The 25781-nt window shown below is 35.4% G+C and overlaps 5 protein-coding genes across 7 annotated transcripts; 1 reads left to right on the top strand and 4 right to left on the bottom strand.

Moving 5' to 3' along the window:
- Positions 1 to 2473: 2473 nt before the first annotated feature.
- On the bottom strand, positions 2474 to 3812 carry LOC107687982 (phospholipase A2, minor isoenzyme-like). The gene is made up of 3 exons (XM_016485510.1): positions 3397 to 3812; positions 3005 to 3167; positions 2474 to 2853 (listed from the first exon to the last, which is right to left on the bottom strand). Exons 1-3 carry the CDS (start codon positions 3541 to 3543, stop codon positions 2732 to 2734), a joined length of 432 nt encoding a protein of 143 aa, XP_016340996.1. The 5' UTR covers positions 3544 to 3812; the 3' UTR covers positions 2474 to 2731.
- Positions 3813 to 5369: 1557 nt separating this feature from the next.
- On the bottom strand, positions 5370 to 7819 carry LOC107687988 (phospholipase A2-like). The gene is made up of 3 exons (XM_016485519.1): positions 7713 to 7819; positions 7455 to 7588; positions 5370 to 5802 (listed from the first exon to the last, which is right to left on the bottom strand). The coding sequence occupies exons 1-3, from the start codon at positions 7817 to 7819 to the stop codon at positions 5594 to 5596; spliced, it is 450 nt and encodes a 149-aa protein (XP_016341005.1). The 3' UTR covers positions 5370 to 5593.
- Positions 7820 to 11026: 3207 nt separating this feature from the next.
- LOC107687987 (5'-AMP-activated protein kinase subunit beta-1-like) lies at positions 11027 to 17084 on the bottom strand. Of its 2 annotated transcripts, none has more exons than XM_016485517.1 (8): positions 16961 to 17084; positions 15483 to 15630; positions 15203 to 15354; positions 13705 to 13798; positions 13506 to 13620; positions 13298 to 13431; positions 11952 to 12020; positions 11027 to 11574 (listed from the first exon to the last, which is right to left on the bottom strand). In XM_016485517.1, the coding sequence occupies exons 2-8, from the start codon at positions 15621 to 15623 to the stop codon at positions 11497 to 11499; spliced, it is 783 nt and encodes a 260-aa protein (XP_016341003.1). In that variant the 5' UTR covers positions 15624 to 15630; positions 16961 to 17084; the 3' UTR covers positions 11027 to 11496. The 2 variants fall into 2 exon arrangements, with proteins under 2 accessions (XP_016341003.1, XP_016341004.1); XM_016485518.1 differs by having other exon boundaries at positions 15483 to 15627.
- An 818-nt stretch (positions 17085 to 17902) lies between these two features.
- On the bottom strand, positions 17903 to 22707 carry LOC107687986 (transmembrane protein 233-like). The gene is made up of 3 exons (XM_016485515.1): positions 22330 to 22707; positions 19543 to 19677; positions 17903 to 18693 (listed from the first exon to the last, which is right to left on the bottom strand). The coding sequence occupies exons 1-3, from the start codon at positions 22519 to 22521 to the stop codon at positions 18682 to 18684; spliced, it is 339 nt and encodes a 112-aa protein (XP_016341001.1). The 5' UTR covers positions 22522 to 22707; the 3' UTR covers positions 17903 to 18681.
- A 958-nt stretch (positions 22708 to 23665) lies between these two features.
- Positions 23666 to 25484, top strand: LOC107687985 (uncharacterized). Of its 2 annotated transcripts, none has more exons than XM_016485514.1 (6): positions 23666 to 23829; positions 23941 to 24285; positions 24444 to 24617; positions 24728 to 24765; positions 24882 to 24980; positions 25154 to 25484. In XM_016485514.1, exons 1-6 carry the CDS (start codon positions 23781 to 23783, stop codon positions 25250 to 25252), a joined length of 804 nt encoding a protein of 267 aa, XP_016341000.1. In that variant the 5' UTR covers positions 23666 to 23780; the 3' UTR covers positions 25253 to 25484. The 2 variants fall into 2 exon arrangements, with proteins under 2 accessions (XP_016341000.1, XP_016340999.1); XM_016485513.1 differs by having other exon boundaries at positions 24725 to 24765.
- The last annotated feature ends 297 nt before the right edge of the window (positions 25485 to 25781 follow it).

The following is a 25781-nucleotide window of genomic DNA, read 5'->3' as shown; positions in this document are numbered from 1 at the left end:
TTCGAATGTGGATTTTTATTTTAAATTCGACGAATATTCGAAATTCGATTTTTTTTTTTGACAGCCCTAGTTTCCTGTAGTGTGTTTTGGCACATATTACATTAGGATTTAGTGGCTTTAACAAAAGCCATGAATCGAAGGTTACCGATTACCAGTAGAGACCAACAGGCACCATTACAGTTTCCATTAAACCCAATACAATTTTCATTATAACCAGTAAAACATTACAAATTATGATTGAAATAAATGTATTATTGTATGAACTAAAATACTTGAAATCTACATAAAAAGAGCAGAATGCAAAATGTATATGACAATGATAAACATAAACCTAGAATCTAGAAACCTAAAACAACCGAATTCTTCAATTTGAGTATTCATAGGTCTCTGTGTGTGTGTGTGAATGTACCCGTTGTAGAATCGCTTCTGTCTCTTTATGAATAAATGGAATATTCATGCCAGACAATGCGGAGTGATAAATAGCAGTGGACGCTTGGACTAGGGGTGTCCTGTGATTTTACTATAGTGCTATAGGGTACATGCTGTGTATAGTGAGAGAGGCGGGCAAAGATAACCTGATGTAACTGTTTGCTTTTTTTCCTTTTAGCTTCTCCCAACTGCCTTTATCTTCATGTCTTTTGCTTGCCATCACGAGCCCTCTCTCCTTCACGTCAGTTTCGTTTTTTTATACGCAAAAATAGATTGCATTAGCGCCCCCTTTTGTCGGCCTTCAACGTCACTTAATCTGACACTTTTTCTTTGATGATGAACCAGCCCGGCCGATAGCCATTGGATGGATCGATGGCCGTTCTGGACTTCTCCAGAATGTCCAGATGGCCAGTCCACCCCTGTTCATACCCTTAACTCAGTACTAAGCTGAAGCGTCTTTACAGCCCTTTGTAAGTCTTTAAAGTCTTTTTTGGGTATGATGTGACAAGCATTGCTCATTAGCATTTGACAATTATCTGCCATTCTTCTCCTCACCTCTTCACCTCTCATGCTCTGTCAGGTTGGATGGTGGCAGATGCACATTTTTAGGTTTCTCCAGAAATATTTGATTGGGTTCAAGCCCAGGCTGGCTGGGCCATTCAAGGACATTCACAGAGTTGTCTATAAGCCACTCTTGCTGTGTGCTTAGACTGGGTCATTGTCCTGTTGGAAGGTCAACCTTCCGCCCAGTCTGAGGTTCTGAATGCTCTGGACTTGGTTTTCATTAAGGCTATCTCAATATTTTGGTGCACTGAGCTTTTCTTCAACTCTAACAAGTCCCTCAGTCCTTGTCGCATGTGGCTGCTACCAGCACACTTTACTTTTGGGATGGTAATCTGCAGGTGATAAGCAGAGCTGGTTTCTTTCAAACATTATGCTTGGAATTGAGGTTCATCAGACCAGATAATCTTGTTTCTCACAGTCTGAGGGTCCTTTAGGTGCTTTTTTGCAAATTCCAAGTGTGTTTTCATGTGTCATCACTGAGGAGAAGATTGAGTTAGGCCACCCCGCCATAAAGCCCAGATCAGTGGAGTGTTGCAGTGATGTTTGTCCTTCTGTAGGTTTCTCCTATCTCCACATATGATCATGGAGCTCAACTAGAGTGATCATCAGGTTCTTGGTCACCACTATAACCAAAGCCCTTCTCCATCAGTTGCTCAGTTTGGCCAGGAGGCCAGCTCTAGGAATCCTCTAGGAGTCCTTGTTGTTTTAAACGTCTTCCATTAATGGTAATGGCGACTACATGCGTCTGTGAACCTTCAATGCAGAAGATTTTTTTTTAGCTCTTCCCCAAATGTGTGGCTTGATGCAATCCTGTTTCTGAGCTCTACAGGCAGTTTTATTATTATTATTTTTTTTTAACTCGGGGCTTGATTTTGCTCTGATATGCATTTTATATAAATCACCTTTAATTAAGACGTGCCTTTCCAAATCATACCCATTCAACTGAATTTGCCACAGGTTGACTTCACTCAAAGTATAGTAACATCTACAAGTGATATGAATGCTCCTGAGCTAAATTTCAACTGTCCCAGACAAGGGTATGAATACTTATGCAATGGAATCATTTAAGTTTTTTATTTTTAATAAATTTGCAAAGATGTTAAAAACCTGTTTTTGCTTTGGCATTATAATGTATGGCGTGTAGATTGATGTGGAGAGAAAAAAAAGGCAAGGCAGCAACATAAAATGTGAAAAACTGAAGGGGTGTGAATACTTGTGCAAGGAACTGTATCCTCTGAAGTCTTGATATATAATACTACATATCTAACTTTACATCCTTACTGGAAAAAAAAGACAGAAATATTTAAAATGTTTTAATAATTTTTAATTGCATGAATTTGCATTAGGTCTGCACGATAAATCGCATGCGATATTTAACGCGCATCTTATCAGTAAAGCCGGTTCTGTAATCAGCGGTAAATCTCCATCACCTGCGGGCTTTCACATTGAGCAGCATTAACTACACAGAGCCATTGTTCACTGACAAGATGCGCGTTAAATAGCGCATGCGATTTATCGTGCAGCCCTAATTTGCATATAACATTAAAGAATGTGTCTGCTATGAATTCGCTTTGGATAGAAGCGTCTGCTAAATGACTAAATGTAAATGACTAAATGTAAATGACTAAATTAATTAAATATCAATTGGCATAAACAAAAAAAAAACTGTTACATGATATACCATTGCTATCTTTAATGAGACATTAGGGACAATCCTAAACCTTTACTGAGTTTCAGTTCATTTGCAGTTTTCACTAGGATATTGCTCGTTTTCTGGGTTGTAACCCGCCAGTGCAAAGCATTCGGCTGCTTTCCTGTCACATTCACAGATGAACATCTCACAGGGGCGATTCTTGTCAGCTGCAAGAAACAAAAAAAATTAACAGTCCAAATATGTGCCACAAGCCAGATGCAGTTTAGGTCTCAATTACTAACAGAGCTTGCAGATAGACTTCTTTAGTTCAATCTTAGTCTTACTTACAATCAAGTCTTACTGAGTGTAGCGTCTTACCATTGCAGGTTACTTTCTTTGCCGCTTTGTCACATGAGAATGAGTAGACTTCAGTGTAGGGGTTGTCTAAAATACCCCAACAGTCTTCATGTTGCCATGAGTCAGAATAACACTGATCATGCACCTCACAGCACCTAGAGAGACAGAGAATACAGTGGACATGATTTCAAAGTTTGTTGCCTTCATTTTTATCAATAATTATTCTGTTTTAGGATATTTGTGTTGCTTGGCTGCTGTGGAAAAGAAACAAAAACTGTAGCCACTTTCTTGATGGAGAAATGCCTACAAAAAGAAATACATTTGTGCAACATTTGAACATTTATAAACTATGCACTAAACGTCTCAGCCTGAGAAGGCCGAAGTGTGACTTACAAAACTGATTCAGCCGATTAATTCAGTGTCCCTGCATATAACCTGATGGTTAAATCTGACCTGTCCAGTTCATCCACCGGGGTGCCTGAGCCTCCTAGTCCACAGTAGCATCCATAGTCTACGTAATCCAGTATAGGCCAGCTATCAGGGTTGGTACAGATGATCATATCCCTGAACTGCCACACCGCACGGTAGTCTAGAGGCGCCACCACTGTTGAACAGTGATAGTTTATCAGTGCTTATACTGATTAGCAATCTAATTATGCAATAGAATTAAAATGTTATGTAAACAACAGACTGTATTCTTAATTATCAGCTGTTCTATACTTACCAAACTGCCTAAAAAAAGACAAAAATGCTTTTAAATTTCAGGCTTTAAATTTTAGGAATACAGTACATGTGAACCATTTTTTATCACATATTTATATTTGTTTTACATGCACACACACACGCACACACACACACACACACACACACACACACACACATACATCTTGTAAAATCTTTAATTCACCATCTGCCTTACAAAATACTTATGCGAGATGTATAGCAATTGTGAGAGATGTATAGCAATTATATGACTGGTTTGTGCTTCATCCAGTATTCCATGGACCTTGTAGAGTCTAGGGAGGTCTGTTGTAACACAGCTAGTTTTTATGACCAATTACTTTTAAGTATTTTAAACTAATTATTTGTAGAATTAAAATTTGATTATCAGAGTACAAAATGTACATATAAAATATAAAATTTAAATGGGCATCCATGTTTCCACCGTGGTAGTCACTGCACTTTCTTTCTTTTTTAAACAGTTTAGGGACAAGATGTAGTTTTCAAAATAAGTTAAATTTAATATGGGAATATTAAACAACAACATAAGTTGCAGACATTGAAACAAAATGTGTTGCAACACTCTCCGCACTTCCCAAAGCTCATTTCACTCTACAATCTTTTTAGCATGCACAGCTTTCTGACTTTAGGTTCTTGTTTAATAGAAATACTACTCACAAAAATGAAAATTCTGTCATTTTTCGTACCCTCATGTTGTAAAAAAAACTGTATGACTTTCTTACTTCTACAAAACACAAAAAAGAAGCCCACTGCATTCAACTGTATGGATGCTCAAAATACCTTCTTCTGTGTTGCACAGAAAACAATGCTTTTTTTTTTGGAACAACATCAAGGGGTAAATGATGACAAATTTTGTTTGGGTGGAGTATCCCTTTAAGTTCTGTTACAGCATTCTCATAAAATATTTGATCTAATAAATGAACAACAAAACCAGAAGGTAGTTATTAGTTCAATTATTGAACTGACAAAAAAAAATGCTGTTTAGCAAATTATATTTAATATCTCTATAAGTTACATTTTTGGTTTGCATAAATAATAAAATATAATAAAATAAAACAAGGAGCTGAATAGTGGAACGTATATTAAGTGTACTCACAGGTGGGCAGACTCACACTCAGGATAAGAGACAGGAAGGTGTTCATGGTGAAGACTAGATGAACAAATGTTAGTAGCCATTTATTTATAGGTCTAAAACTTATTTATATAACCTTGATGGGAAGTGCACATTGATAAGCTAACTTTGTGAATTAGAAACATAAGATATGTTAATAAATATGCATGCACACACACAAGCGCCCAAAAGGAAAGTTGCTGAGATTGTTAGTTTTGTCCAAGTTGAGTGTGTTTATGTATTGTCTATGTGTACTTATACTTAACCATATTTTTGGGACAAATTTGTACCCAAAAGTGAGCTAAACCTGACAAAATCACCAAAAACCTCCCTTTGCGGATGTCCTCATTTGTATAACTAGTATAAACAAGTATTAACTAGTATAAAAAAATAAAGTTTTTTTTTTTTAAATTGTACAAATGCAGAAAGTTTTCTGTAAGGGTTGGTGTAGGACAATAGAATATACAGTTTGTACAGTATAAAACCATTATGCCTATGGGATGTCCCTATTTAGATAGCTAAGTAAACGTGTGTGTGTGTGTGTGTTTATCTTTGGGAACGTCAGCATGTGTTTGCAATTTGCACAGCTGGTAAAAGAAGAATTCAGTTTTCTCGAAAAAGCATGAGAATTTCATAAGGCTTGGAAAAAGTTACAAAATGCTTGAGTACATGCAAAACAGCTGTCGGCACACAAAAGGGTTTAAATGACCAAAATGACAACAAATAACACGGATATGTTCAGTGCATGCACATTTCACTTATTGCAGGGTATTTTGTTGTGGTATATGAGTGTGAGAGTGACTGTGAATGCAGTGAGAGCAGTAAGAAAGCTGCTGGTCTCTGGAAGCTGAGCTGCAAACACTCGAGGGCAGATGATTATTGGAGGCATTATAAGGGGATTGAGCAAAACACTCCGCTGCAGCCTTGTCGCACTTGCATATGAACATTTCACACTCATCATTACTGTCTGAAAGAGAAAAAGAGAGGTTGTATAAAGGAGTATGTTTAATTTGATTAAATACACACTTCAGCTATTACTTGCAGATAATATAAGACTATAATATAACACAAGGCCACTTAAATGTACTCAAACAGAGTACACTTTAAAGACAGTGTAATAACACACTTATGTACACTTAAAATGTGATGTGTTTTAAAGTACACTTATGTGTTATAAGTAATATTAAAGTTAACATTTTACTGAACTGCAACTTCATCATTACAAATGTCTAATTACAAATGAATAGTTTATTTGCAAAAACAGATAATTCGATAAAGTGTTTAGTGTTAGTTAGCTGTATTTTTTTTTCTTATTTTTTTAACCTAATCAAAATAACCCAACTGCAGTTTGATTGAGATTTATTGGAATGCACAATGAAAAAACATGATTTTCAAAAATTGTTAAAAACAGAGTTATCTGTTTTTGCAAATGAACTCTTCAAACATACTTTACCATAAATGCTTGTCAGTATTCAAAAGTACACATTTTCACTTTATTTCACTTTATTTCATGGTATCCTTGTTACACATGTTACATGTACTTACTATTATAATAACAACAAATTATGCATAATTACATGCAAGTAGCCCTAATCCTAACCATATAGTAAGTAGTTAACATGCAGTAATTTGTCTGAAAGATTTATAGTTTGCAGTATATTTTTCTGTACTCTTTAAAAATGCTCCGAATTATATTTTGATGCTCAAAATGCTCAGAATTATATTATATAAAGTTAACTTATACAACAGTTAATTGTGTTCCATTGGTTGTATGTCTGTTTGTTTCAAACAAACTGTCAGTTTTGTATTAGTTGTGGGGAATTTCATTAAGTTTTTCTGCAGTTATTCTGCAGCCATTGAACCAACCGATTCGTTCAACAACACTGGTTCAGTCAGGAATTTTTAGTGAATCATTGATTCATTCACTCAACCGATTCGTTCAACAACACTGGTTCAGTCAGGAATTTTTAGTGAATCATTGATTCATTCACTCAACCGATTCGTTCAACAACACTGGTTCAGTCAGGAATTTTTAGTGAATCATTGATTCATTCACTCAACCGATTCGTTCAACAACACTGGTTCAGTCAGGAATTTTTAGTGAATCATTGATTCATTCACTCAACCGATTCGTTCAACAACACTGGTTCAGTCAGGAATTTTTAGTGAATCATTGATTCATTCACTCAACCGATTCGTTCAACAACACTGGTTCAGTCAGGAATTTTTAGTGAATCATTGATTCATTCACTCAACCGATTCGTTCAACAACACTGGTTCAGTCAGGAATTTTGAGTGAATCATTGATTCATTCACTCAACCGATTCGTTCAACAACACTGGTTCAGTCAGGAATTTTGAGTGAATCATTGATTCATTCACTCAACCGATTCGTTCAGCAACATTGATTCATTCGGAAAATAAATGCCACTTGTTCGCAGACGCGCAACAGTTAGGCTAATTCAGCTGTGGCTTGTCTTGAAAAAAGTTCTGATAGCAGAGAAAAAAATATACTTTTTTTTTGTAAGTTTTTTTTTTTTTTAATGTGTGTAAATGTTACATGTGATGTCGCTGATATATATATTTTTCTTCATGTTGGCATCCCCGCATTTTCACTCACCCAGACACGTGGCCGTTTTGGTATTCTCATCACACTTGTAGTCATATGTGTTTGTGTAGGGATTGTCAAACACTGATGAGCAGGACTGAAGGGTCTTTGCTGTGCCATAGCAGGCATCATGGGTAAAACAACACCTACCAGGTCATTAGAGAAAGAGCATTAATAATGAAAGAGCATTAATAATACACAATTACTCAGAATAAATACTGTGTAATAAACACTAACACATTCTCACTGAATATAATATAATACACTAACTGGTCGAGCTGGTCAACAGGCGTCCCTGTACCACCTAAACCGCAAAAGCAGCCATAGTCTGCAAAGTCCAGCAGAGGTGTACTGTCCGGTACTGTGCACTTAATCATGTCCTCGAACTGCAGCAAGTTTTTAATGCTGTTCAGATGAGCTACAGAGAAGATATTACTGGTAAACTCAAGTGCTAAATGTGGTTTTGAATCAGTTTGAGTAATAAAGCAAATCTACTGACAGGAACAAACTGCTAGCGTGTTAGAATGTTGCATTATTTACACTACCATTCAAAAGTTTGGGGTCTGTAAGGTTTAATACTTTTTTCAGCAATTATGCATTATATTGATCAAATGTGTCAATTTTGTTTAAATCAGTTCACATGAAATTAGAAAAAGTTGTAATGAATCAGCATGTCATTGTTAAGAAGGTTAACAATACTTACATGTTGGCAGAGTCACAGTAAGGATCAAGAGTGTGAGACAGACAGCCATGCCACTGCAAGAAGCAAATAACTTCATAGTGTATATATTATTGTAGATCTATTAATTTTACTGTTGTTTTCTCACACATTGGGGAAAAAAGAGATTTCTCAGAGATTAGAAATTTGCAGCAGCTTTTTGTCTCCTGTCTGAGATCCTGGAGCTTAACCATGTTCAAAAAGGCCATTGAGATCAGTTGAGAGAATGTGCATATTGCTTTGGATAAAATAGTGTCATTTTTTAAACATTACATGAAAATTTAAATATACCAACCCAAACTCTATTTTTACAAGCTGTGTTGCGCAGCATTGTTCTAAACTTCACATCCCTTACAACCTTTTACCTCTAACTATAGGCACAAATCTTCTTGGGCACAATGCTTGTGCTGTATAGTTTAATTCCTCACTTGGCATCGTGTATAAGTGTCTTCTGAATAAATAAAGGCATGTTGGAGAACTGAGGCTGGTTGGGTGTGGCTTCACATGTCAACTAAAACACACTTTTCTCTTGATGCAGTAAAACACTGTGACATAACAATTCTCATGAGACATACTACCTAAGCTAAATGATGCAAAACACAGATTAAGACTCCAGGAGAATGAATATTCAACCTGCTTTAAACAAATACATACTTTACACTACTGCTCCATTTACTGTATATTTTATCTATTTATAAATAGTGTATGTCTATCTGTTATGTAATCCAAATATAGCCATATAGAGAGCAAGGTTGTATAAATTCTAAAAGGGCTTAAATTCCTTTTCAGTCACAGTTAACAACACTCTTTCCTTAACTTAATTTCATTTATTATAAATGACTAAAATAATATGTGGGATAATTGTAGCTTATGATCTTACTGTAGACAGTGCATTACTCTCAATAACAGCGCAGATGTATTTCTGACTATATTATGCGACACCTTTGCATGCTACCATTTAATCATAATGTTCGTAATGGAAAAGTCAATATAATAAAGAAAATATAAAGTCAATATAACAATGACTATTTCACTATCTTACCTCCAATATCCAAAGGCTTCCTTTCTGGCTAAATGATTTAAGCAATAAACGCTGTAATTTTCCAATGCAGTAGTTCTACTATAGCGAGATAAAGCGCTATGCCAATCACTATGACTTGCACCATATCACTGTCTCTTCTCTAATTGACAGTCTTCCTTTTGTAGACAGGATTTTTTAAAAATTATTTGTACATGTGAGCAGCTTGTTATTTAAGTCAACCAGTCTGTCGACTAGTTTGGTGCATTACATACTTTGCATTGTTCATGAAACCTGTCACATACCTTTATGACAGAGAAAAAAGACTTTAACTGAACTTCACATCTCAAAATAAGAGAGATTAAAGGGGGTCATATGATGCGATTTCAAGTTTTCCTTTCTCTTTGGAGTGTTACAAGCTGTTTGTGCATAGATAAGATCCCTAAAGTTGCAAAGACTAAAGTCTCAAACCCAAAGAGATATCCTTTATAAAAGTGAAGATTCGTCCACGCCCTCCTAAAACGCCTTGTTTAAACACGCCCCCACATGTCTACGTCACTGTGTGGGAAGATTTGCATAACACTGCCCAAATGTTCACGCAAAGAAAGAAGGCGTAACTTTATTGTTGTTGCTGATTTGTGCTACCCGCTCAGATTGTGCTACCGCCCATTAAAAAGATAGGTAGCACAAATCGATAGCGAAAAATGCTACCTATCAGATTGTGCTACCAGCATCTTATTCATGTGGTTTGAGGCTTTTTTAATGTCCATACCTACCCCTACCCTAAACCTACCCGTCCATATCTACCCTTACCCTAAACTTACCCTTAAAACAATGGAAATATATTTTGGGTAGCACAATCTGATAGGTAGCATGTTTCATTGGTACACCGGCTGTTCTGACTCACAGTCTGACCGCATAAACACATTTCATTACACCAAATACACAAAATAATGTTCTTTTTAGCAACATCATATGACCCCTTTAAAGCAAGTTGCTAGTAAATTTATCAGCCGATTTTGCCAAGTCTTTTAAGTAACAGGTGGCATTTTCCTTTCTCTGCCCATATGCTCCACTTTTGGTATAAAAACCAAGATTACATTGAAACTGTTATCAGCTGTTAAGCTGAATTTAAATGCATTCATAACGTATTTAGATTTTTTTTCCCGCTTGACAGTCCTATTGGAATTTGTACCATAATGGCAAAGGATCCTACTGAGATCAAATAAGAATCTTCAATGTCAATCAGTTTTGTATTGTGTAATGTTAAATCATAACAATCTTAGATCTAGTTTTTTGTTTTGGTGAAACTCTTTAAAATCTTTCCTGTGTGATCTTTTAGGATGGATTCCAAATTACGAAACAGTATCACACTAACTTTGATAAGCTTGTTTTCAAGGCTCATGCCAGGCTGGGGTGTTGCAGATCAGAGATTTCCTGCAAACTAAAAACACCACAATTATTTAACTCAGTTTAGCAGGACTTTCAACACTGTCGCCTGGTTACATCAAAAAAAAAACACACACACACACACTCACAACTGTCTCAGCCAACCCTAATGACCAAAACAGTTGCCATGATAACTGTGTAGGGATTTCGATAATATAGACTAGCTTACAGAAACCATCGTTATCTACAAGAGAACATTCAATTACCTCTGTGCAAAATGTGACAAAGAAAACCTTGCATTGAGAAAAACATAAACATAATGCATGATACCCATATAGACAGATATGTAGTGCTCATATTAAAGCCTATGAAAGCAGCAGAACATTTAAAAAGTATAGATTATCCAACAAAATACGCTATCAGTGTGTGATTGCTTCATGTAAACAAACAATACACAAATAATATTTTAGTGCGCATTTTATTAGCACAATGGTCCATTCATCAACAGTTATCATTTTATTTGCAGATTTTCTAAATCCAGAGGAACGTAATGGGAATGTTCACATTAAATGTCAAATGTCTTTTAGTAACATCCCAGGAATCAAGATCTCTAAGAAAAGACGAAAACAGACATCACAGATGTCCTTTGAATGATCAAGGAGTATTTTGAAATTCATAAACTGAAAAGCCACATACAAAACACGTCTGCAAGCTGATATTTTTACATTTGGCAAACGCATTACATTATTTGTGCAAACATTGTAAATATTGGTTTATGGATCGGACGCTGACATTCAGAAACACACAAATATAAACTCACAGAGACGCATGCGTTTGGTGACGTTTGATAGGTATGGTCCCTTTCTTCGATGAATAACATTTAGTAGTATAAGGCAGAAACCAGAGAGAATAGTGTTGGTGGATTGAGATCATATAGGCTTGTACAGCAGTGTGGTCACATACTTCTTTTTGTAGCGGTGTGTCGCACTAAGAACCATCACGCCATCCTGTGTGAGGAGAGCAAACAGATGCACATCAGTGATATCAACTGAAAATGCTGGTCACCTCTACCATATGCAAAATAAAAATGATTAAAGGGATAGTTCACCTGAAAATAATAACTAATTTACTCAATAACTCATTACTCACTCGTATCTACTAAAGTAATGATACTTTTATGGTGCTTTTGCTATTTTTGGACAGCAACATCTACTTTTGTGTTGCACTGAAGAAAAATAAACGTGTCACAGATTTTGACTGAAATTAGCGTTATTAAATAACAAAAGGTTCATTTTTGGGTGAACTATCACTGAGGGTGTGGACATTATTAGATAATTTCTTCTATGAGTCTCTTCTAAAGTGTGTGTGGAGTTTGCTGCCAGACCTTGATGGAAAGGGCGTACAGGTGGTTGAGCATCACATGGTTTGGTTCAGGCAGCAGGGTTGGGTCACACTGTTAAAAGTAGACATGGGAACATGTTAGGGAAAGTCTCTGCTTTCTAAAATTGCCCACACTCAGCAATTTCCAACCATAGGCTCTTTATCTTTTCTTATCTCTTTAAGCCCAAAAAGGAATCGCTTTAACTGCAACACTGTATTTACAAAGAATCGACCTCCTCTCAAATCACTTGATCGCTTTCCATCAGATTTCATGTGTGTAAGAAAACCCAAATGAAGTGTTTAGGTAATGGAAATAGTTGAATGTTCCAGAAAGCTAGCTAGCTAAATAAATAACCAAAACAACAAAAATATACACCATTGTTAATTTTCTATTTCTTTTAAATACTATTACATTATTTATTTAATATTATGAATGCACTTTTTAGATTACTTTTCTAAAATTACTAAAACTTTAACATTTTTGTTCAAGTTTTAGTAATTTTTCCATATGCTTTGCCATGCGATTTTGTGCTTAAGAAAAACCTACATTTATTTGAAAAAGTTATATTGTGAAATATTATTGCAATATAAAATAATGTTTTTCTATTATAATATACTTAACTTTTTTTCTGTGATCCAAAACTGAATTTTCATCAGCCATTACTCCAGTCTTCAGAAATCATTCTAATATGCTGATTTATTATCAATGTTGGAAAGAGTAGTGTTGTTATATATATATATATTTATTTGGAACCTGTGATACTTTTTTCAGTATTGTTTGATAAATAAAAAAGAACAGCATTTATTTAATTAACCTTTCAAAAGTTTGGGGTCAGTATTTTTTTATTTCTTTTTATTGATATAAATTAATATATTTATTCAGAAAGGATGTTAAATTAATAAAAAGTGATTGTAAAGATTTATATTGTTAGAAAAGATTTCTATTTTGAAAAAAATGCTGTTCCTTTTAATTTTCAATACATCAAAGAATCCTGAAAAGTGTCACAGGTTCCAAAAATATTAAGCAGCACAGCAGTTTCCAGCATTGATAATAAATCAGCATATTAGAATGATTTCTGAAGGATCGTGTGACACTGAAGACTGGAGTAATGTCTGATGAAAATTCAGCTTTGCATCACAGGAATACATTTTATTTTAAAGTATATTAAAACAGAAAACAGTTATTTTAAATTGTAATAATATTTCACAATATTGCTGTTTTTTTCTGTATTTTTTATCAAATAAGTGCAGCCTTGGTGCACATAAGAGACTTCTTTAAAAAAAACAGTGAGCAGCTGCTGTCATTGGGTGATCAAGTTTATGTTCTGGATGTAGCAGAGCAGTACTTACAGAGATTCCAGTGTCTTTGTTGAGGAGCACCTGCAGCAGGTGTGGTGGGAGTATGGGAGGAGAGCGCAGTCTGTCTTCTGATTTGGTTGAGTAGGGATCCTGATGGTACGGTCCAGGTGGGGAGCTGGATAAGTCTGACAGAAAAAAGCAGAAGATCAGAGCCTGTAGCATATTTCAATTGCTTAACAGTGAATAGATTTATACTTACCTGACATGTCGGCACATTTCTCAGAGTCTGTCTTCAGTGCATCAAAAACCTCAAAGTCTGTTTTCCTCACTTTAATGACATTATTCATCACACCTGACTTATTAGTCACAACAGGCTAGAAGAAAATAGAATTAATTAAACATAATGCAAGAACAGAGGATTATCAGATAATCAAACACTATAAGAAACTCTTTCCCACCTCTTTGGGATCTAATATCCAGTGTCCGTCCACATAGAACTTATACTGGTGCTCGCCTTCTGGCAGGTCAATTATGGCCACAAAATTATTATGACTGTTAAAAGGAGATATAGAACAAAACAGTAAGGAAAAGCAAGTGGACGATTCTTTTCTCTTTCTACTCATGATGACAGTGAATGAAAAGGAGGCACATTCTGGAAGATGCCTTTTTGCTTTCAGCATGAGATCACCATGTCCTCTATTGTTTTTTTCCAGTTTCTTGTAAGTGCACACTGACTCCTAGTGTTGAGCATGTAAAAGCACAGCAAGTGCTGCCTTAATTTATTAGTTTTAGTGATTAAAAAAGTGGCCAAAAGTGCAGTACCAGAGAGATAGAGTGTCCTAATGCTACATTAACATAATGAAGTGTTTTCTGTTCACTTTTGAAATGTGTGACGCTAGACAATTATGTACAATAACGTAGTTGAAGGAAAAATCTGGATTTGTTGCGAGTTCAGCTCAATCAACAGCATTTGTGGCACAAAGTTAGTTTGTGAGAGAGAATTTAAAAGAGAGAATTTAAAAGCAGAAATGTGAAGAAATATATTTTTATTTGAACTACTGTTCAAAAGTTTGTAATCTGTACGATTTTCTATAATGGGTTTGAAAGTCTATTATGCTCACTAAGGTTGCATTTATTTGATCAAAAAATACAGTAAAAGCTAATATTGTGAGATTTTGTAATATTGTGAACTTTTTCCGTTTTAATATATATTATTAATACAGCCATTACTCCGGCCTTCAGTGTCACATGATCCTTCTGAAATGATTCTAATATGCTGATTTGCTGCTCAATAAACATTTTTTTATCATTATCAGTGTTGAAAACAGTTGTGCTGCTTCATATTTTTGTGGAAACCATGATTTTTTGTCAGCATTCCTTGATGAATACAAAGTTTAAAAGAACAGCATTTATTTCTAATAGAAATTTTTTGAATGTAAAAGTCTTTATTGTCATGTTTGATACTTTTATTGTCTCCTTCCTGAATAAAAGTATTAATTAATTTTTTTAAAAATTGTCCCTAAAGTTTTGAACAGCAGTGTACATTAATTATTTTCTTTTCTTTCTCATCTTTTTATGGTTTGTGGTTTTAGGCATTACGATGTCTCATTGAAATTCATGTTTGTGCAAATCAACCTTGCGCCACAAAAGCTGTCAGTTGAGCCATATTCTGTTACACCAAATACACAAAATAATGATCTTTAAAAAAGCATCATATGACCCCTTTAAATATGGATTACTCCTTCAAATGCATTTTACTATTTGAATTTAGCTTCTCATTTTCCCCTGCTGTCCTTTGAGTCTATCTGAACAGACCCACTATCGAGGACAAGCTGACTTGCAGCACCTTGTAGAACGTTTAGTGCTATAATTTTTAAGATGATGCAAATACCTCCTGCTGTGTTTCTTGTGCTAACATAGTCTACCATGTCATGCTAATGATCTGTCAGCACTCACCTTTTAGTCAAGGGGATTTTGCTGGACCAGTTGTTGAAGGAGCCAGACAAGTAGATCTCTTTCCCTGGACCGTTCCAGCGGAACACAGTGGGCCTTTCCTCTGGCGGGGCTTTAGTATCTGATTCCTGATCTTGTTGCCAGGCTAGAAACTCCTAGTAAGACAGAGAGAAAGATGGATGAGGTGTGTACAGCTAATAGAAGCAGAGCAGTCAGATACTGCTGCAATAAATGACTTGAGGAACATATTTTCAAGGTTAATGTTTCACTGTAACTATACCACCTTGGCGTCATCTGTTTGGAAGATGTCTCCGTCCTCCGCACTGTCCATTAGGATTTTGGGTCGAGTGCCATCTTTGCTACCACGGCTCTCTCGCCTTTGTGTCTTCTCCGCTCCACTTCTCTCACTGCTGGTGTTGCCCATGCTGCTGCTTATTTACATGCATTTTAATGAGACTTCCAATTTTGAACAAGAGCTTTCTTCACAATTCATCTCACTCAAAAGTATGTAAACACTATTCACTTGGGGTCTTAAAAGTTAATTTTTAAAGAGATAGTCAACCTAAAAATTACAATTCTGTCATCATTTACTCACCCTCAAGTTACTCCAAAAATGTATGAGTTTCTTTCTTCTGTTAAATACAAAAGAAGATATTTTTACTAATGTTAATTGGTCACCAAACAGTTGACGGTAGCCATTGACTAGCATAGTATGGAAAAAAATACTATTAAAGTCAATGGTTATTGTCAAATGTTTGGTCACCAATGTTCTTGAAAAATATCTTCTTTTGTGATCAGTAGAAGAAAGAAACTCATACAGTTTGAAAGAACCCGAGGGTGAGTAAATGATGACACATTTTTGGGTGACTTTTCCCTATCATGGGCCGCCTAGACCAAAAAATGCCAGGGCCGATTTTTTGTCCCAGTCCAGCCCTGCCTTTAATGTTTAATATATCGTAATAATGTTCTTTTCCTACACGAATTTCTAAAGTACGGGAGTTTCCAAAGTTTAAGTAACTATAACAGTTACTTATATTTGTTTATATTATTAATAATTATTGATTTCAAAAGAGACGGAAGCGACCTACGTAAGTAGTGTTCATCTGGTAACCATAACAACCATACGGATGCTCGCGAATAGTATCGGATGTTAAGTCGACAACAAGAAAAATAATGTCATTATTTTCAACTTATTAAAGATTTACTTATCACATACGACAAATATGGCAAAACCCTTACTATTTTGCTTTTTCAGATAACTTAATCGACCTTTAGCCAAAATGTGCTAGAGGCGCGGCAGGCGCCAAAGAACAGTTTGCGTTCCACAAGACGAACTGCAGATTGCAGCCGAAAACTACCTTTATATTTACATTAAGTAATTTGACAGATGTATAATTCCTTAAAAAAAAAAACCGTTGTTAAAATACGCACACGGTTCACTAACAATACTAGCGATAAAAGAAGTAACCTAACCTTTGACCGCTGTTTATATTGTTTTGGAAATCACCTAAACGTATTTTATACCTACACGGCGTTTTTGTACAGTTTTATCAGTTTGGAGTTACGCAGCCGATTCAACGGTTGAATAGGCTAACCTAGAAATACCAAGGAAGTAAAAACTGGGATGTTGTTTCTTTGGTCGTATTTTGACATTTTCTTTGTTCCTGTTCTTGCGTGCAAGTCTCGCCTACAGACACGACCACAGCGTATCTCCGTTTCATCTCGGACTGTGGTGATTTCCCTCATGAATAAATATCTTACCTCTGAAAACTTTATTTGCCTGTAGCCCGCGACTATGTTACTTTTCATAACGCCATTTTCACATTGCCTCACAAAAAGGTTAAATGTTAAGCACACCTCTTCCGCCTGCTGTTCGGGACAGGGGAAAGCGAGCAGGGGACCAGCGACTGCAGCGAGCTCTGCATAAAGTTAAACCGGTGGAAGACGGGGTGCGTTGTAACACATTTTGCTACTTCTGTAACACGGTGTTTTTTTGCTCCGTCTCAAACCTATAAATGTATATTATTCACATATTCGTTTGCTACAAATTAATACAGTGTAATCTGCTAGTTATTCACAAACTGCGTAAAAAGTGCAGTTTTGACGTACCTACGGATTGTTACACTAATAGAAACATTTTTAATGTTATGTATGAGTTTATTATAGTAATCAAATGTAGACCACTTACCATCAGCTTTATTTAAGTATTATATGAAATGTGGTTTAGCCTGTTTAAGATAATAAAGGAATTATTTGAGTTCAAACAGCACATATTGTTTTTAATATTTTATTTAAAATATTTTATTAGTATTTTTTAAATATTTTAAAGTAATGCTAATTTTATATTTCATAGTTATTTCATTTAAATTTATTATTATTATTTTTTTTAGGGGCTGTGCCAGTGGGTGTGTCCTGTGATGGAGTGAGCCAGCTGTGTTTGAGTGTCCACACGCATGTTCATCAAAAGCTTGCAACATTCTCACGGCTGTTCAGTTTCGCAGTGTCATGACATGACTGGCAATGAGGTACTGGGATAGGTGGAACTGTATCCGCGAAGCACACTTCAATAAACACAGACATGGGTGGCAACAGTAGTGAGACGGACCACCAGTACATCTTGGAAAAACATTAGTTAGTAACTCAAGTGAGATTGATGGTAGTGACACACGGATTACTATTACTATAATCACCGGTACATTGAAGTACACTGAAAACTTGTCAATGAAACACTTAAAGTAAATACTACCATTGCATATTTAGCTTGTTTGCTGTGATTGCCAAGACTTGAGACAGATTTAGCTATATTTAACCTTAGCTGGCTATAATATTACATATCAAAATACAGGATACTCCAAGCGCTGCAGATTGCATTGGGTGTAAAGTTGGAGATGGAGTGTCTAGTGCCGCTATAATCCATTATATAACTGTTACAGACACTTGTGCATTTAGTGTATTGAGTCGTTACATACATTGCACATTTATTCATATTCATAAAAAATGATCATACTTCTTGTAATTTTACATTCATCCAAAAACATACACTGGTTTGTGTTCTGTAAAAGCATCAGCTATTTGGGTTCAAGCATCCTTTTAGTATGCTTCAGGACAAATACAATGTACACCTCTAAACTACACATTTACAATATTTGATGTGCCATCATACTCAGCAAATACAGACATACAAATGCAGTTGTACTGCCTGCGGAAATAAACAACATCATTCTGAGATGCTGTATTAAATTACTTTTAGTGTAAGATTTCCTGTAGTTCGGATTCTTGGCCATGCTTTGAGCAAATCAGACCCACTTATACATTCCATTTGAAAATATTGATTACTTATAAACCCGGGATGGTTCAAGCTCATGGTGCCACCACAGTGAAACCACGTTCTGGGTGTAGCTCACAGTGTCCTCCTGCATTAACTGGAACTGATCGCCACCAATTTACAGTGTAGTCTTCCTGTCGAACTGGTTTCTCCATGATCAGATTGCATTCTGTTTAGTTGATATAAAAAAAGTAAAAAAGAAAGATTCTTACTAAATGAGAACACAATGAATAAATCATGTTACTTAATAGGATATGCGAGTAAGACAACAATGTACATAAAGGAATAGTTCACAGAAAAATTAATCCTCAAGTTGTTCCAAACACAGTTTTCCCTTGTGAAAAAGAAAAAGAGAAAATCTGGTGAATAAATAGGAATAGGAGTTTTCAAGTCTCAAAAAAGATTAAAATGCTCCCTAAAGCACGTACGTCTCTTGTAGTTATCTGAAGCCACATAAAGGCTTTATGTGATGAACAGACTGAAATTTAAGTTCACTGATAATCTTCTCCTCCAGTTGAATTTTAACCACTGCAATCGGACCATCAAGTCAGTGAGTGACTTTAAAAAAACAGATCAGTCTAATTTGTTATCAAACTATTTACACTGATTTTGTGAGTAGAATATTTTTATTCATATAGAAGATTCAACTTAAAGGAAAACTGTGTTCACAAATTAAGCATTGCTGCTTCTTTAATGATTACTCCAAGACGTTCAGTGATTAATGAGTTAAATTTCAGTCTGTTTCTCATATAAAGCTACCGTGTAATTTCAGAAAACTTGAAATATAGCGCAAGCGCATGAGTCACAAGAACTACTTTTAGAATACTTTTATGGTGTTTTTTGTATTTTTGGCCAGTCCTTCACTGTCATTATACTGAAAACAGTGGCTAGGATTTTCTCCAAAAGTTCATACGGGTTTGGCGAGTGAATAATGACTGAATTTTCATTTTTACGTGAACTATTCTTTAAACAAACCATATTTATAATATATTCAAGACAGCTTTGTGCAAATGAGTACCGTGGTGAAGTGTACAACAGAGAAGATCATTATGATCACAAGGCCAATGACTAAGGAAGCAATTCCCATGTGAAGAGCCTTTCTCCCCAACCGCTGAGCTCCTTCATAGTCTTCTGCATCATAACTGCTTTGAGACTGAATGAGAGAGAAATCATAACCGTGACGACACAATTTCACAAAATAATTTGAGGATGGAAAAACTCAAAGGCATTAATTTAAATGAAGCAATACAGAAAGTATGCTTATTGTAAAAATACATTTGTAGCATATTTGGATAGCAACATCAGTGACAGGTCTCCAAGTAAAAACTAGACCTCAGTATAGGTGGCCCATAAAGCAGACAGCAATGAGGGGCATAGTGAAGATGCCAGCCTCATTCCGTCTCTCTTAATAAGATCAGACAGCAAACTTAGACTTGGACATACAGCCCACTCACACTAAATCACATTTACTGGGATGACAAAGATCATCTGACTTCACTAAACTGATTCGCATATTAAAACCAGAATTGTCAGGTTTTGATAACATTTGAGACAAAGCAGGTGGTCTAAACTCTTTATTAGTGGTAAACATCACTACATGTTGTCAGATGTATGCCTAAAACATGAAACATGAAATAAAACAAATGAAATATCTAAAGTTTTAATATTTTATGCATTTTAAGTAAATGTGGAAGTAAATCTCAAGTAAATCCTACTGATTACAAAAAAGTTGTTTTTTTCATGAATGAGCATGAAGTTTAGTGAGAAAAAAATATTTTAAAGGATCAAATCACTGCTCTTGTAAAGATAAAGATCATGTGTTAACCACTTTTGACAATGATACTGTATGCATAAAACCCCCCAGTGTGTCAGAGGGCATTAAGCTGGGTTGATTTGTGATGCTCCTCTAGTTTCTCACAGGCGGTGTGGTGGCGTCTGCAGCTGCTGTAGTCAGCGAGCCCTAAAGTTTTAATGTGTAGCAGCGGTAGAGTCAACTTGAAACTGGAGGTGTTGCTCTCCACAGCAAGCCCCTGCACTTTACCCCATTCAGAGCCCACTGTCTCTAGTCTGCTGGTGGCATTTTTTATAGCACAGATTTGATTGCTGAATGCAGGGGAAAGGTATGACAGAAAATGATTCATTTTTATGATGCGGATGAATCACATTTATGCCATGAATCACTGTACCTTACAAAAATATACAAATGAACGTATGCTACATTTATACCCATTTTGTCTTGATCCGCACCCCCTGATTCATACATCACTGATGTATTATTCTTTATTCCTATGGTGCAGTGCTTAAACCTGTAAAGCAGAAATTATTACTTAAAAATATTAAGGTTGTTATTAGACTTAAAATCTAAGCATTAATCTAATGTTTTTTTTCCAGTTGCAATTATTATTGATTAAAAATCTTGAAATAATATTATTTAAAAAAAATCATTTAAATGTGTGTACACATTTATAATGCATTTAAATTATAAAAATAATATGGTATAAAATTATTTATTTTGAAATAGCTTTAATTTAATAATTATTTTATATATATTTTATACAATTATTTAAATATTATATATACACTATTTATATAATTTTCTATGCTAAAAAAACAAGTATTTTAAAATGCTTTTTTATTTATCATTTACAATTATTTACCCACAATTATTTAAGTGTACTATACATTAATATTAATTATAAAATTAATAATATTAGTGACTTCAATAATACACAGGCCTCAGGTATTTGCCTTGTAATGCTCGCAAATAAAACACGGTTCTATTCTCGTGTCTGATTTAGGCGAGCGTTACAGCCTCAACATTTACAATTAATACATGATGTATATAATATATAGTATTAATGTTGAGTCGTATTGATGGGGTCATGGCCGTAAGACAAAAAAAAAAGAGAAAAATTGCTTTTTAATATATATTAAATTCATAGCAAAAGTAACTTTCTTTTTAATTGACATTAAAAAGAAAGTGAATTACATGTTAGTGGCCAGAGTGTAAGACTGTGTCTCTCGTTCTGAGGTCAAGGTGTGAAAAGTCAGGTAGAAAACCACTGAAAAAACCTTCCTGTTCATCTACAGTATAGAGAACAACAGCCTGAGAAAGTTCATCATCACAGTATCCACCTTTCACGTGCCTTGTGCAAATGAGCACGTCTGCAGGCTGCCGTGTGAATGTTTGAGCAGGGGAAAGGGTGTGTGTGTGAGAGTGTATGCTGTCTTGCTTGCAAGTGTGGGAGTGCTACAAAAGTGAACTGCACAGATACTTGAGGCCGGTCTATTTATAACACTTATATGTCTATCTGGACCATAAGAACATTAGGTTTAGTCAGATTTCAAAGCCGCATGTATAACACTCTGCCAAGTGCAAAACTATAAACACACAAAAACAACTCTTCAGAAAAACACCAGATAAGACCAAATAGAAACTGTACATTATGATCTATATCCTCAGTTAACAAATGTGATTTAAAAGGATAGTTCACCCAAAAATGAAAATTCTGCCATTGTTTACTCTCAAGTCATTGCAAACCTGTACTATGTAACTTTCTTTCTTCTGTGAAACACAAAAGAAGATATTTTGAAGAATGTTGGCAACTAAACAGTTTTGGTCATCATTGACTTCCATTGTGTGGACAGAAAAATTCTCAAAATATCTTTTTATTGTTCCACAAATTATGACAGAATTTTCATTTTTGAGTGAACTATTCTTTTAAAAAAAGCAGCATACGAACATGCAACTGTCCAGGTAGATACACTCCATAATATAAAAAAAACAATAGTCTTTTCTACTCACCATTAGAGAAAAAACCAACGCCACAATGTTAATAGGCCATGCCGGACAAAAGCAAGTGAAAATAGTCAAAAAAATGTAATTTTTCAGTGGTGGTGCCCCCTGCGCCTCAGCACACCTTCCAAAACTGTGGTCCGAGCTTCCATCGATAGAGCGGTTTGTCTTTTCGTCCGACCGTTGAAGACCAGGACTCATGATGCAGGAGTAACACGCGGTGTGAGTTAGGAAGGATCAGGAGATGGTGAGAACATTTACAAGAGCCGTGCGGAGAAGATCAGGAAACTGAATGGAAGACCGGAGGAGAAACAAGAAGGCAAGAGCTCATGGAGACACTCATGGGGATGTCAGATGATTAGGTAAGTGTGAAAGGCGATGGATGAGACATTGAGTGAGTCAGAGATGGCTTATGACCTAATTACCACCCGGGCTGAACACTATCCCACTTCAGAGAGGAAGAGAGAGAGAGAATGTGTGCAGGACGCTGAAGCAATGTAAGAGGAGAGGCAAGCGGAGAAAAAAAGTCTGTCTACTTGCCCATATTACCATTATCTGTCAAAGGGAGAAGGGAGTGTTAAAGTTACAACTGATACAGCAATATGGATAATGGCCCCAAAATCACATTACAAGGCTGCCAAGAAATCACACTGGCAATTTTCCCATGGTTTTAGTGAGGAGGGCGCAAACAGCGCAGCATAGTGTACAAAAGCTGTATCACACTTTACTGTTATACAATAGTGCACTGGATGATACAGTACGGAAAAATCTTAAGTAACACTTTATTTTACAATGTTCTTATTACTCGTATCTCATGTATATACTATAGTAAAACCAGTAAATGATGCATAATTACATGTAACCATAATTTTCTAGTAAGGACATATTGTTAATTAATATTCAATCATTGTAACAAGGACATCTTAAAATAAAGTGTAATCACATGTTCTATGTATGTTCATATATTATTTAAAAAAAGGGTTTAAAGATGTTTTCAAGGTTAAAATATTTGTATTCTTTTTTCTTTTCAAGAATGTCATTCTTTCATTAATGATTTTTTGTTCATTATGATATAATGACAGCTGTTTCATTTTTTTGGCCTTTTGCACCTCAACAAAATCTCAAAATACATTTTAATACAGAAACTAAAAGCATGTTCATCGTAGAAAGTATGAATTGCATCGTTTGTATGAATTGGATTTCATTGTATTTTTGAATAAATTAATAGATTTGCTAAATGAATAATTTACATTAGACAAAAAAAAAAAAATCATTGATGCCACTGAGTCAACTGTTAAAAAGAGCTCAAGTGGCCTGTCTGTGGGTGTCACCGTAGCGTGTGAGTTTATGCAGATAAGGTGATGCTTTGATTCAAACGGCAGGATACACCACACATGAAAAATGAAAAACAGCTGCCTCTGCTAACTTGAGAAACCCGCTGTCTATGCAGGTTAAATAAAATGACACGCACCAGTCTCTCTGCTCTCTTCGTAACCATCTGGTTCTCAGGTATTATCGTCCCCTTTCCTCCTCAGTAGCACAATTGAATATAAAGATGCTGCTAGATATATAACAATTAAATGAATGAATTACTTTACTTTTTTTGCTGCTTTCTCACAGGTCTCGTCTCTGGAGATGCATCTTGGGACATATCTGTGTGGCAAATACCTGAGATAACAACAAAAGAAGGCACCAATGTCCTCATCACCTGTCATATTAAAGCTGATTCACGCGTGGAAGGAATCATGGTTAAGTGGTTGCGAGATAATCAAACTATAGTGCAGAGTGAAGCGATTGTTAAGTCTGCCTATCCATCGCCTGTAAATGGATCTGTGTTTATCAACGCAACGCTGCACCTGCAGTCAATAAGTCTAAATCATAGTGGCATGTATTACTGCACAGCACATATGAATGTACCTGGACTTGGAACTGTTGAATATGGAAATGGGACGCACGTGTATGCGGGTAAGCTTTATTTTAATTATTTTGATTCTATTCTGTTAAAGGACTGAGAATACAATACATTTGTTTTATGCAACAGTCAATGCACTCCACACTTTTTTGGTACTTAAAAAGTCTAATGAGCAATCCAAATGATAGGCATTTATACTTCTCTCTCACAGCAATTGTAGTGTCTAATTCAAGTACAGAGATAACACCAACTCTCACACCTGTGACTCTGGGATTCCCACCAAACCCCTATAATTCAGACATAGTGATGTGGTCCGTTCTTTCAGGCTTCGGTTTTGTTTTGCTGATCATCTGTATTGCCTGTGTTATTCACATACATTATAAAGGTAAAAAAAATTGTGTATTTCTTTTAAAGTTTAATGTTTATGGATTTATCACAATGTGCTTGAGATTTGAAACTCACTATCAAATTTTTTATTATTATTATTTTAAGTAGGACACTGCAGAATAGAACCTAGAGCAAAACAAGCCCTGGTGAGTGAAGTTTGTTGATTTATTTAATTTTTTCATTTGATTGTGAATATTGGCAGAGCTGATGGTCTTTCAGAAAAGTAATATTGTAGTTTTCAAATAAGTTATTTCACTCTCAGGTTGATGCTACCCGTGGATCACAATGCCCGGACACTCGTGAAACTGTTGTTTATGCAGCATTAAACATTCCTCGAGACAGTGTGAAATCAAGAAATGAGGTAAATAATGGCTATCAAGAGCCTTTTAGTCTGTAGTATTCAACTCATGCTTAGTTAATTGTTACGTTAACAATTCAGAAAGCAAATGGACAGCATTGTTTACTTTTGCACTTGCACTTTATATGTAACCACATGCAATTATTTTGTCATTATATCATGACTTATTTTTTTAGAACTGTCCAGCTCCGACACACACTTCAGTGAGCTGCACCGAGGAATCAGTGACATACTCTGAGGTCCACATAAAGAAAGGACCAAAGGATGAAGGTTAAGCATTATTTGCCTGAATTTTATTCACACTGTAATCTTTCGCCTTGCATATGACTGTCATCAACAGTCTTTTAATGGCACTTCAAGCTTTTGGTCCTGTTTTGCCCAATTTAGTAAGGGTATTTCTGTAAAAGTGTATTTCTCTTTGTGTTTCTTCATGTAATACTCATGAAGACTGAATTATTAAATATTGTCGGCTCACATTTGAGTCTATTTTAAGATGTATTGTGCTCAAGGTGCATGTATATATATTTAAGATAAAATTATAATTACACATTTTCTTGTGTCTTCCAAGTGATTAAGGTTAAGTAGTGAGCTTGAACATACAGTATTTTTTTATAGCATTCTTCAAAAGGCCGAACAGATATGCAACCTCATAGAATTGCAAAATGTTTTGTGAGTAGTTTATTTGCTAGTGCTTTTATTTTTAAGACTGTTAGTGCACTGAAAAGATACTGTTTCAGTATGAAATGACTTTATATAGGAATTAAACTGCAATTGTTAAAATTGAAGTTAAAATAGCTCTTTAAG

Source organism: Sinocyclocheilus anshuiensis, unplaced genomic scaffold (genome assembly GCF_001515605.1).
Source record: "Sinocyclocheilus anshuiensis isolate Anshui unplaced genomic scaffold, SAMN03320099.WGS_v1.1 scaffold213, whole genome shotgun sequence".
Classification (NCBI taxonomy): domain Eukaryota; kingdom Metazoa; phylum Chordata; class Actinopteri; order Cypriniformes; family Cyprinidae; genus Sinocyclocheilus; species Sinocyclocheilus anshuiensis.
Note: the sequence above shows the minus strand (reverse complement) of the source record. Positions and strands in the feature narration are given on the sequence as shown.